Raw genomic sequence first — 13,559 nt, 5'->3', positions numbered from 1 at the left:
CTTAACACCGACCAAATCAAAAAAACAATTGACAAGCATTATAAGTTACGGTTATGATTTATCTTTTGTTAATGAGAAATTATAGTTTTTTTTCTAATATCCGGTATCCGGCTGGAAACCAAATATTGACCGGATAGGCAGGATACCAAATATCCGTTTCTTCTCTAAATTAGACTGTTGTTATGTGCTTCCCGGTTGTAACATATTCACCTAAGATTTAATTTTCAACAGACTGGACCAAACAAATATGCCTCGGTCTAACACACAAAGTGCTATTTCTCTACACTATTGGGCGTTCAAAAGCGCCCTATAATATACAATTGCACAGCGTGAAAACGTGAGTTACAACCATAATAGCATAGCAACCAGTACATAACAACGTAAAACCATAATTGAAACATATAGCAACTCTGCTATTCAGCTTTGCAGGGATTTCGTACAACCAGAAAAGGAACAAGGCAGCTTTCGATATTGCGATAATTGGCAAGTAGATGTTAAATTGTACCAATCATGGTAGTACAAAAATACTTATTTAATTCGATAAAATCGTATAAATTGGTTGAATCACAACATCAAGAAGGTTGTAATGTATGCGTCTACACTGTGGTTGCGTCAAAATAACCACTTCACAGCATAAAAATCTCTATATTTTGACCGCATATTCCTTAGCAAAATGCTAAGAACCAAGCATCAATGGGACACAATCACCCCGATTCTGTATTCCGAACGATTCGAAATATTTCGAACGACTTGAAAAATTTCATTCTGTATTCCGTTTGAATCAGCCTGAGGGCATCCGTATACTAGCACATAGGATTTGACAGCGTCAAACATGTCCGGGTCGCAAATGCAATTTGCGACCACTGTCACTCGCGAGAACTGCCAAACTCTCAAGCTGGTGTAAAACAAGGCACTTAACATACTACCAGGTGGGTCAAAACGTGAAGTGGTTTTCTGCAGCCATTTAAAAAATACACAAAAGTAAATTAAGACGATTGAGCACAATTTGTGGAATATACTGATACTTTATGAAATACTCATTGCTATATTCATTATATTCATTACGTTTTACGCTGCAAGCGTTTCATTTATTGTCTTTGCGTTGAAGGCACCATAATGATTTGCGCCATTTGGAAAACGAAATTAACACACTTCTAGAACAAAAAATAATGAATGAAAATTTACTTTTCTGTATTCAATATGTATTCTATGTAATAGAGTAATACGTTTCCTCGAAAATTGTGAAATAATATGAAACTGAAATTGTGTTTGATGCTGATTTTATATTATAATGGTGAGTTCATTTTTTCCGCACGCAAAACGCAAATTTTCGAATGAAGCATGAGCAGCAGCTAAATACAACTGAAATTATTGAAATAATGCAGAATTCATTCAAACCCTTTCATTTCACTTAAATTCTTTCAATTTCTTAAGTTGGTTTACATTATAATATAATACTACATTTCAAGTGATCAACCTAGGGTTCTACGTTTTATATTATCATTCAGACCCTTGTGATCATCATGATCATTACATTTCACATAAATTTTTTTTTCAAAAAACAATTCTTTTTTTAGTTAGCGAATGGGCGCACCTTGTTCCATAGATTTGCCTTGAGTTCGCCGAGTAATTTGATAGGTTTGGCAATGACAGCTAAATTTGTAGCACATCTTGACTCGCGGATCATATCCCCTTGCCCGGGGCTTGGTTTGAATTGTATAACATCCCAGTCTACTTTGTTGTGCAAAATTGGTTCCAACAAATGGTGTCGACAACGGTACCGATATCGTGCCATTTTGCAATGATTCTGTCGACCTACCCTTCGTATTTGACAACCACTTATGAGCCAACATTGGGCCAATCTGGCACCGCGTCGACCACACGCAAAACTGCTTATTATGGCTCTGTTTCTTTTCAAGGAAATGAAAATAAAATGTAATGAAAGAAATACTGTTGATAAAAAATATGTATTTTATTTCTAGAAAAAGCAATTTACACTTAAATACAATTGCAACTTGAAATACAATCATCAACTTATCGGTTATTCACTTAGTTTTATAATGTACATCTAAATATATATTCATGTTAAAAGTATGTGTAGTATATAATAATATTGATGTGAATGCCTGCTGTCGGTGGAGCGGTGGAAGGCAATGCGGGATTAACCTGAAAATAAATAAAATAATTAATACGAAAGTACATTATACGTTAGAGATAATAGGAACGATAACAAAAACGATTCCTTGGTCTAGAAAAAACCAGAAACAAGGAACCGTTTTTACTATTAAGTCGATTCCGTTCATAACAAAAAACATGAAAACTATGCAACAAAAATAAATCATTGTACTCACCTGTATTTACTATGATGCCTGTTGAAGCTGGAGCAATAAAAGGCAATGTGAAATTAACCTGAAATAAAAATAATAAATAGTATACATGTATATAAAATATTATAGCCTATAGAAACGATATTATTTTTATTATATTACCGGAATAAATATTCGTTATCAGATAACAAATATTTATTCCGGTCACATCCCTGGATACGGGAAAATTATCCGGCACAATTATTTTAATAATTCAACTGTCTCTATGTCTCTGCCGACCAATACAACAGATTTTTCTGATAGAACAGTGAAATAAACTTACTCACCTGTCCTATCTGTCTACTCTGCAGTTCGGGAGCGTGATCAAGCCAATCTGAAACGAATTAAATTGAGTTTAAACTGAAAATAAAAGCAATTTTTAATACTTACAAAAATCGTTTCTCTTTCCAAAAACTGTTGTGTTGTGTTTTGACAGTTCAATGAGGAAAAAAAAGGCTGCTGTGATAGCGATTCGCTCAATTCGTGTAGTTTTATTGTGATTATAGCAGAAGCTTAGGGCAGTGCTGTCTGCGGGTGGCAAGGCGGGGTAAAATTCCGGCACTTTTGTAGCATTTTTCGTCACTCGATCGACACTGTGCTTATAACCGCTCGAAAATATAGGAATCTGGGATCTTTCGTTCGACGCTACTCGAATGTCAAACCCTTTCTTTATTTCGTTCGAGTGGTGGTTTGCAGTCGAATTTCTCCCGATATTTTTTTACTGCGGATTGCTAAAAAAATGTAAGTAAAGTTTTACATCGGTTGCTTTTAATTGATTTTGTAATCAAATTTCTATTCACAGGGATAAAACCAAAAACATAACAATAACAAAGAAACAGTTTGAGCGGCTGGTGCAGCTTTTGGAGAAGAACCCCGTCATCGCAAAAGGATTTATACGTGGTAACTCCGGACCATTTTGGAACGATTGTGCTGCTGAATTAAACAGTTTGGGACCACCCATCCGTGACGGGTCTGGATGGAAAAAGGTATTTACTGAAACTATTCCGAAATAATACATATGTATTTCACTTTTAATGTCCGGCAGGTGTGGGCGGATTATAAATCAGCGTTGAAGCGCAAACTCTCTCACAACAAAAGAGAGCAAAGGGCAACTGGAGGAGGACCCAACAGAACGATACATTTGTCTGAGCTAGAGGAGCAAGCGGTTCAGCTAACTGGACTGTTGGAAACCGTAGAAGGAATACCAGGTTGTTCTTCACAAGGAACACCTAAGGGAAAAAACAACGAAGTTAATGCAGATGTAAGTTGCGATTCAATTGACGAGTCCGACGATGCGAATGATACGGCTATTCCTCAATGCTCCCAACCAAAGAGACCTAGGCTATCTGCCCTCAATTTAGTTCAAATACAAATTGAACAACAACAGAAATTTCACTCGGAAATGGAATCGCTGTTGGGTACTTCAAACAAAAACCTCAATGATATGGTGCATTACCAACGCCAATTCGCCAAAGCAATCAACTCAATAGATACTGGTCTCAAAGAAAAAAAATCGTCTGAAAGAACAAAATCGACATAACCGCGAAATGGAAAAAATCGCTCGAGAGAAGCTGGAGGTTAAAAAATGAATATTAGAAATGCAAATAGAACATTTTTCCGAACATTCAAATATTGCATTATAAAAATAAACACAAGATTTAGACATTAGATCACCAAATCGTATTATTTTATTTATCGCATACAAAAAGTAAAAATAGATGATAGTTGCTAGTATTGGAGAGAATAAAAATTTATTAATATGACTCGTCAAAATATGCCCCCTACTGAGAGCATCCGTATTCCAAACATATATTATGAAGTGCACAGCACACATTCACAATTTGAGCACATTTTGTAGGAGTATAATGTAGTTGTCGCGCTCCAAGTAAACATCTAAACCGATTTTTAAGAACACCGATTGTTCGTTCGACTATGCCTCGACCTAAAGCATGCCTCTGGTTGAAATCGCTTTCCAAACTGCCTTCTTCCGGAGCTCTGAATGGCGTTACCAGCCATGATTCCGATGGGTAGCCTGCATCACCTGTGGGAAACAATTTTATCATGCACATCTAGGAAATTTAAACAATTTTGTTTACCCAGTATTTTAGTTTGTGTTCCGCCGTTTCGATGCATCTGCTCGAAATACGATCGTACAGGGCTTATTCGCCATATATGGGCATCGTGATTAGATCCGTGAAAGCTAGGATCAACGAAACGGATCCTCTGCTGATCGTCACAAACCTATAATGCCAAAAAAAATTAAATACAATTTTTTAATTTAATGCATGCTGTACTTACAATGAGAACGTTCAGACTGTAGAACCCCTTTCGATTATAAAATAAATAAATTTCGTCAACACACATGATTATTCCTGGAATTCCAGATTTCTCTTAGAAATAAAGCTTGACACGTCGCTGTTCATTTTCCGACATTTCCAATGATATCCACTTAGAACATAATCTTCGCTCCAGTATGTTCAGCATTTCAGATAACACCTTAGAAAAAGTGGACTGTGCCATCGCAATATGGAAATCTTTTCCCGCTCCAAGCTGGTAGTTTCCCTCAGCGAAAAATATCAAACACGCCGCCAGCTTTTCCTTAACATGAATGCCACTTTTCTTTGTGTTGGAAAAATCGTGTTCAATTTCCCCCAAAACGTATCGGAATGCCTCTTTATTCAAACGAAAGCTTTTAATGAATCTGCATAGTAGAGGAAAATCGATAATGAAAAATCTAAGAAATTCAGAGACAAATAAATTTTACTTACGCATCGTCTGAAAGCTCCATTAAATTACCGGATGTGTGCAGATTCCGTCGATTATAACGAAGTATTCCGATTTCTTCATACACTGCCAATACCGACAATAAGGCGGAATCCATTTGGCTAATTTATTTTCTCACTTATTTTCTATTCACACCGAAGAACAATTCAAATAAATTTAAATTTCAGCACCCGGCACAACTGTCTTTTAGGTTTATTTTGCTTATTTTGCCATTCGACGACATTGAGTTTTGACGTTTGGTATTTGTGAGGAAAACATATATGAAAATCGATACTTTTGTATCGTGCAGTTTTGTATGATTTTGGTGATACAAATAATAAAAGTAAGTATCAAACGAAAGGGTAATCTTCTCCAATGCTAATTATGTCAAAACATATAGGATAGTTGCGTAAGGTGACCATTTTTATGCTGAACAAAATGATGCATTCGTAATGAATATAAATTATCGAAACAAAAATAAAAATTCGTAATGAATATAAATTATCGAAACGAATTTCTTTCGAACAGTTTGAAATAATTCGATCGAAATGAGCAATACGTTCGAAATAGGGAAAGCAAAATTATAACTCGTTCGAGATCGCAGTTTCGAACGAAATGCAAATCCGACGGAATGCAGAATAGGGGTGAATATTTTCAAACTAAATTTTTCAACGTAAGAACAATGTTTCACAAGGAATCAAGTAACAGAATCGACAAAGAAGAGATTTCTGATGTTTAAAAATCGTATTAGAGCCTTTAAAAATAAGATATGCTTTCTAAACTAACAAAAAACTCACTCGTATTACCATAATTGGTACTATTGCGATGATAGGTACTTCTACCCTATTGTTTCCTAGAAATTGACGAAATTAAAACACTGGAAGAATGATTTTACGCGCTATTCTGTATGAAAAACTATACAGACATTAGTATCCTATGGCTAACTGTTCTTGAAATATAATAAAATGTATAGGAAATTATCTATCTATCTATCTATCTATATATATAAAAATGGAGTGATGTCTGTCTGTCTGTCTGTCTGATTCTTATAGACTCGGAAACTGCTGAACCGATCGACATGAAAATTGGTATGTAGGGGTTTTTGGGACCGGGGAAGGTTTTCGTGATATTTTGAGACCCCTCCCCCCTCTCTAAGGGGGGGCTGCCATACAAATGAAACACAAATTTCTGCATTACTCGGAAATTAACCAAGCAAGCGAAACCAAAGTTGGCAAGTGAAAGTTTTAGGGTGCAATAAATGTTTCTATGATGGTTAGACAGTCCTTCCCCAACTCAAAGGTGGGGCTGCCATACAAATGAAACACAAATTTCTGCATTACTCGAGAATTAATCAAGCAAATGAAACCAAATTTGGCATGTGGAGGTTTTAGGATGCAATAAATGTTTCTATGGTGATAAGATACTCCTTCCCCCTCTCTTAGAGGGGGCTGCCATACAAATGAAACACAATTTTTTGCATTACTCGGAAATTAATCAATCAAACGAAACCAAAGTTGGCATGTGAAAGTTTTAGGGTGCAATAAATGTTTCTATGATGATTAGACAGTCCTTCCCCCACTCATAGGGGGGGCTGCCATACAAATGAAACACAAATTTCTGCATTACTCGAGAATTAATCAAGCAAATGAAACCAAATTTGGCATGTGGAGGTTTTAGGATGCAATAAATGTTTCTATGGTGATAAGATACTCCTTCCCCCTCTCTTAGAGGGGGCTGCCGTACAAATGAAACACAAATTTTTGCATTACCCGAGAATTAATCAAGCAAATTAAACCAAATTAGGCATATGGAAACTTTAGGGTGCAATGAATGTTTCTATGGTGGTTAGATACCCCTCCCCCCTCTCTTAGGGGTGGCTGCCATACAAATAAAACACAAATTTCTGCATTACTCGAGAATTAATCAAGTAAATGGGTGGGACGAAGTTTGCCGGGTTGGCTAGTACTAGATAAAAAAACCATTTACGCATTTCATAAAACATCAAAAATTATGAAATTGTTTATTTTTGTAGCATACTCCGTTACTATGAAAAAGTTCGATCATAGGAAATAGCTTGGTCATTCACAGTTTACGTGAGTTAAAATACATGAACTTTTGACTGGGCAGCTCAATTCATTTACTGATAAATATGGCGATTTTTGAAATTCTTGAACATGTACAATTTAATTTAATTTTGAATGTATAGATGATTGTGTTTAAACAAAATAATCTTCCTGTCCACGTGGACTCAGTGTATACGCCCTCCCCCCTCTCCGTGGACAAGCGTGGACATTTTATCAGTAACGATTAGATATTTCCACATTTTACTCGATACTGGAAGCCCACCAGTGGTTAATGCTAACTCGATAACCATCTGTTAATAGCACTTGATTGACACATATTTGGTCACAGTGTTACATGGATAGAAAACATTCAAATAAACTCTTTCACATGAATGTATTTTTAAATTCCTAGAGGAACTGGCAGATTATTTTCCGGATCTTTCTCGATCCAAACGGAAAGAATTTCGTGCGTGTATGTGTGTGTGTGTGTGTGTGTGTAGCGACTGCTTCGAGATCTTCCCGGGGAACCGTTTGTAGCATCACTCTCCTCCTGATGGATTCCCTTCTGGCCTGAGGTGCACAAACAGGCTCTTGGTGACACCGTTCATCCGCGCTTTCATGATAAATGAAGAGCTTCACCACAACAGCGACAACATGCTCCAATCGCTGTTCAATTAGAACTGAGTGGATTTCCGAGCGGCGCTCGCTTATATACCCATTGGTGATTTCAATAGCCTATTTTGAAAGCAAATTTAAGACTATTGAAACAAGTTTTTGGATCAGAAAGTAACAAGTATAGAACGCGTAGACATTTTATCTTTCGAATGAAGTGTTTATCATACCATTTCGTTCAGTTGTTTAGGAGCTATTAACACTCAAAATCTCGGTCTCCGGCGTAAAGGTGGAAACAGAATGCCGCGTTGTGCGTCGCTTCTCATCAGCTGTCATTGCTTGCGTTTTGTACTAAAGCGTTTGCCTGACGCAGTCTGTTGATTCGTAATCACAATGTATCGTTCGCATCGCCACTTTTCACGTAAACAAAAACAAAGTAAAACAATCAACAAATTCAATCAACTAGTGAATCTTTTATTTCATTTCAATAATTCTATGTATGCAGATTACAGCTAGTTTAAAAATTGGAACTGAAAAAGACTGAACCGACATCGGAGAGCAGCCGTCATCGTACTACCTGAAATAATGAAATAATATGCGAGACACTGACTACCGTAGATGGTGAATTTGCCTTTGGAACTAGAAACGCGAATAGGATTTTTGGTATGCTGATGCGACAAAGAGACCGCGATTATGTCCTGACTTCGATGCATCTGGTGGAGAAAATCGCAACGGCGCTTCACAACTTCATAAGTGAAGAGGGTTGTGAAAGTTCTATGAATTCGAGAGAATGGTGTGCTCAAGTTATACTTCTTATGGATTTGTCAGCAGCAGAAATATAAATAAGAACATTTCCAATAAGGCTTCGTATAAGCTACGTGACACACTCACCGGTTATATAATAGATAATTAAACTAGATAACTATGAATAAAAAATTAAAAAATCGATAACATGGCGTTTTTTTTTCATTCCTCAACAATTGTGATCATTTTAGGACTCACTGAGGTCAACAGTCTCATGCAGATGAATAACGGTATGGTTATTTCATCAAGGTTTTTTTTTTGCGAATGAATCATGTTTCGGAGGTTTTGCTGCATGCATTGTTTTCACCATCAGCTTAATGTCGCGAAGATCAATATTTTTGTGCTGAGAACTGATCGTTCAGGGTCGTAGTTGCTGGCAGTCCTACAATATAAAAAATATATATTTAAGACATTAAATATCATTATAGCTATATCTTTTATTCACCTTCATTTGCTGACAAGTGTTTACAAAATCTTTAATGCTTCAAAATACTGCCATGATGAAGCTGCAATCAGTGTCAATCCTATACTTGGAGCACATTTATTCCGCGAATATCTATCACGTAACGGCTCTTCCTCTTTCGTTTCAACACTTCCACCACAAAATAAAAGCATAAAAACAAATCAAATAAGATGTCCTAATATTTAAAAAATGTTCAACTGTAACCTACCTCCTTATTTCAGTGCATTTGGTATATCAGTCCAAATTTTCTATCTCGTGTGGCTGGTTTCACACAGTCGATGTTCCTTCGACCTGAAGCACTCGTTTGTTTTCACAAATTCAACTAGATTTGTTTCACACTCCATTTTCAACGAATTTCAGATCGTGGGAAAATCTTTTTCTTGTTGTGTCCATGTTTTTAAAAACAACACATTGACATATTCGACGCAAGCAGTTTAGAACAAATGTCAGAGTTTAGTACAACGATGCTAACGACACGACGCATCATTGTGGGCGACTATACGGAAACACACATATTCAAAATAAACTGTCAAAGCACAATTTTCGCAACGCGACGCATAGCGCGGCATTCTGGTCCCACCTTAACGCTTTCGTTTTCGAAACTTTGATTTTACACCCCGGTATAGAAATGAAAGACGTAGTCCTACGTCAAAACGACAAATATCATCTTGCACTAAACCTATGTTTTTGAGATGGTATTTGCTCGGACAGTAACCTGTTACTGTACCAAATTACTTTTTGTCTACTTACCAACAGATGTCGCCCTCGATGTATTTAATCTATGCTATCGTTTTTCACTCTATTCTGACGAACAGCAGTATACCCGACGTACCCACACTACAGTAATCTTCCACATCGCAGGCAAACAACACGAACACACAGAAAACGGGCAGAAGACCTCAATTAAAACTCGCAAGCGACAGTACGGCTGAACGACAATCCCACACTAGATTCGATCGAGTATGGATGTGCCAGCGCAAGGCGGATGTCTCTATCGGTACAAACAGTTCAACTTTAGCAAAATAATATCGAAAGTGAAGTGCACAGCGGCCAGTAGTAGTGCTGTCGGCGTTAGTTAGTTTCCCCGAAAAAAAAACAAAGGAGAAAAAGTTGTGGTAAATGGAGAGTGACAGTGAGCCAGAAGAAAACCAAAAAACAAAATATACAATCCCACTGCGTGACGCAGAACTGGTGGAGTAGAAAATAAACGGGAAAAAGTGAAGAATGTCACGAAACATACCTACGGTGACTTTATAGAGTCAGTCATGTCAGGAAGGAAAAGTTGGAAAAAATAGCTTTGTTATTTGATCTCATAATTGGAAACGGAGTGTACAAAAGAAGCGGAGCGAAGGTTCAACAAACGAGTCACGATAATAGGCAAGGAGTGCGCTTAGCGGAGACGATTTGGTCAATAGAAGACGTCTTGATAAGATAGCCAGGCGTTATCAATAAACACAACAGCAGCAGAATAAGAAGAAAAATGTGGTGTCTAATAAATCTACCGAACGGAACGACTTCGGCGGTCCAATGCGATCCGAAGAAAAATAGCCAGGAATGCCTAGAGAAGGTAAGCAAACCAAACTTTTGCTGTTCAAGGAAGTGGCAAAATTATTATTGGATCGGTACGCGGGTGAAATAAGTAGTTTCTAAATTTATAAACTAGCGGCTGCTAATTATGTCAATTGACACCAGAGTATCGATTGGCGCCAGCATGTCTCTCTGCAAATAGATAGATGGTTGCTCGGTTGCTTTGCTAGCAGTCGATGTAAACAAAGTGTTTTCGTTCGCTCCCTTTCCTGCCAGAGCAACCGTTCTACGCGGTGCATTTTCTTTCTTTCACCCCCCCTCGCTTGTCTTGCATCGTATCGCCATGAACGGATCACTATTAATAGCTTATATGCAGAGCAACCGAGAACCATCAATCAGAGTGGACCGTCGAGAAATACTAGTCTTCTTGGGGTTGGCGGTGAGTGATCATTTGAGAGTACGCTGACACCTTGTCCCAGCGAGTGTGGGGGGCAAAATATCACGACATGAGCGTGTGCAGCTCCGGTCGCGAGATGTGAGACGATACTACTGATTTTATCACTATTTCCAACCTGAGACAAGATTAAACAATAGAGGGAGGGAGAGGTCGATTCCGGACCACTTTTCTGTCAAACTCGGGCCAGCTGCTGATTGGTCAATTCTGAAGGGTTGCCAATAATAGTTGAAAATGAGCTTCTACATAATATACCCATGGCCAGGGTTGCCAACTATTTTTTTGAAAAATCAGGAGGAATGTAAAAAAAATCAGGGAAAACCAGGATAGCTCATATTGGGTTGTCCGGAAAGTTCATACTCATTTTTGAGAGAACAAAAGTATTAGGCTGTCAAAAAAGTCCTGCGGTATTTTTTTTTTTGAATTTTCATTTGTTCATAAAATTAGTTACAATCATCTGTTTTAAGTCACATCTGTTCCAGTCGAAAGGTTGTTCTATAGAACTGGCGCTAAGCCAAGTTTTCTATTTCAACAAATAAAAAATAAATTGAAAAAAAGACTTTCGATTTGCAAAAAAAAAAATTCGAAACCACTGTTTTGAGAACAAATTCTTTAAGGTCGTTATTTCTCAAGCAAACAAATTAAATGGCTTTGATTTTTTTACCCCATCTGTTTATTTTATTCAGGCTCATTTAGCACTTCAGCTGTAACAGAGCCGAATTTATTCGTGTACATTTCTATCTTATTGATAACATGTTGTGAATTACACAACCTTAGCATTTGATGATTGAATAGGAATATGAAGTTTGCATTCCCCGTTTAAAGAAAAGACGGCTCTCCTATAGAATAAAGAAATAATTTTGAAACATTTATTGGATCCATCCCTGCGCCGTTTAGGAAACCGATTCGTCAAGATCTTTTTCTAAAAAACGCCCAATCCTAATACTGATGGAATGGAAGATAGATATCGCATACAGTGGTGCAATTTTGATCGGTAGAGGCACCGTGTCGATTGTCAGGTGCAAGAATTTGAGTGTTACCACCTCTTTGCTGACTGAACGAAGAGATTGACATCCATTTTCGGATTCATTTCAACTCACAAGCTGCTTCGAAAACAAACTACTAAAATCACAAAAAACATAAATAATTGTGAAATCACAAAGCAAAATCTGTAAATATGATATAAGTAAGTCCATCAAAATCAAGATTGGTCAACGGGGTTGATGCACGTCGTCGGCTGGGTGTGAAAGCACGATAAATATTGGGTTCGCCAACGTTTTGAGCTGTCGTGCAACATTTCTCGCCTCAGAATGCGTTCTCAGAATATGCGCGAAGTATGCATAGTGCAGAGCTGGCACAGACGGACAACTGTGTTATCACCAGAGGTGACGCGTGTCCAAGTGAGCTACCTGTTCAATCAACAATGGTGTGTGTGTTTTGACGTGAGACTACGTCTAACCGGAATATATGGAGGGTAAAATGAAAACCTAAACACAGAACATGCAGGAAAAAATGAAATATTTCGAATGCTTATAGCTCGAACATTTCGTACTGGATAGGAGAGATGTTTGCATCACTTGATAGGGAATATTTCTACGCATCTATCGCAACTAACAAAATGTTGTTTTTCATTAGATAAACAATTGAATAACTGTAAAATATTAGGCGTTATCTAAACGCCCTAACTGCATCGTTTTGATTGGCCCGATTTACGGTTTCCCTAACACAGCCATCAAAACCAAGCAGCCTTGGAGAAATCGGCATTGCAAATACATGAAAGTAGGGGGACTTTTGTTCTCATCGAAAAATGTTCCCTAACACAGACTTTAAAACCAAGCAGCGAAATCTGCATTGCAAGCACACGAAAGAGCCTAGAGGCGAGTGAACTGAAAAGTTTAAACCCTCTTAAAGCCAAAAAGAAGAAAAAGAACACACGAAAGTAGGGGGAGCTTTTATTCCCACCGAAATGTGTTCCCTAATAGAGATTTCTAAACCAGGGTGCCTGGAGAAACCGGTATTTCAAATTCATGCAGGTCGGGGGTATTTTTGTTCCGACTGGAATGTGTTTCCCTAACACAGACTTCAAATCCATGAAGCGTGGGGAAATCGGCATTGCGAATTCATACAAATCGGGGGTATTTTTGTTCCGATTGAAATGTGTTTCCCTAACACAGACTTCAAAACCGAGGTTTCTGGGGAAATCAGCTCTGCAAATAAATGCAAACTGCGAGTACTTTTGTCCTCGCTTGCCTTTGTGCAGAGTGGAATATGTCTGTCCTAACATGATCTTCTAAACTTAGGAACCTGGGAAAATCGTGCAGCCACTAGAAGCGAATGAACTTCCCACTTTCAAGCAAATTCGAGATTCGAGAAGTATGTACACTTTTGGGATGTAAACTTCAGAGGGAAATGTAAAATAAAATAATCGTTTGATATTTTTTTTTGTCTTTATTGGAAAGATTTTCAGCCTTAGGCTGGTTCATCAAACGTTTGATAATTCTTCCGTA

The 13,559-nt window shown here is 37.6% G+C and overlaps 1 protein-coding gene and 2 long non-coding RNA genes across 3 annotated transcripts in view; 1 reads left to right on the top strand and 2 right to left on the bottom strand.

Moving 5' to 3' along the window:
- Positions 1-1,948: 1,948 nt before the first annotated feature.
- On the bottom strand, positions 1,949-10,614 carry LOC129776279 (uncharacterized). Its single transcript, XR_008743074.1, has 5 exons — positions 9,822-10,614; positions 2,757-3,097; positions 2,654-2,700; positions 2,352-2,409; positions 1,949-2,166 (listed from the first exon to the last, which is right to left on the bottom strand). It is a non-coding gene; the product is annotated as an uncharacterized LOC129776279 (long non-coding RNA).
- LOC129776280 (uncharacterized) lies at positions 8,355-9,410 on the bottom strand. The gene is made up of 3 exons (XR_008743075.1): positions 9,280-9,410; positions 9,054-9,200; positions 8,355-8,990 (listed from the first exon to the last, which is right to left on the bottom strand). It is a non-coding gene; the product is annotated as an uncharacterized LOC129776280 (long non-coding RNA).
- LOC129776278 (E3 ubiquitin-protein ligase MYLIP) overlaps positions 9,993-13,559 on the top strand; it is a 46,845-nt gene continuing 43,278 nt past the window's right edge. Inside the window, exon 1 of the mRNA XM_055781828.1 lies at positions 9,993-10,638. Within this exon, the coding sequence (XP_055637803.1) occupies positions 10,552-10,638 (87 nt within the window). The 5' untranslated portion in view covers positions 9,993-10,551. The remainder of the gene's footprint in view (positions 10,639-13,559) is intronic.

This window comes from Toxorhynchites rutilus, chromosome 3, assembly GCF_029784135.1.
Source record: "Toxorhynchites rutilus septentrionalis strain SRP chromosome 3, ASM2978413v1, whole genome shotgun sequence".
NCBI lineage: Eukaryota > Metazoa > Arthropoda > Insecta > Diptera > Culicidae > Toxorhynchites > Toxorhynchites rutilus.
This window is presented reverse-complemented; position numbering and strand designations above follow the sequence as displayed.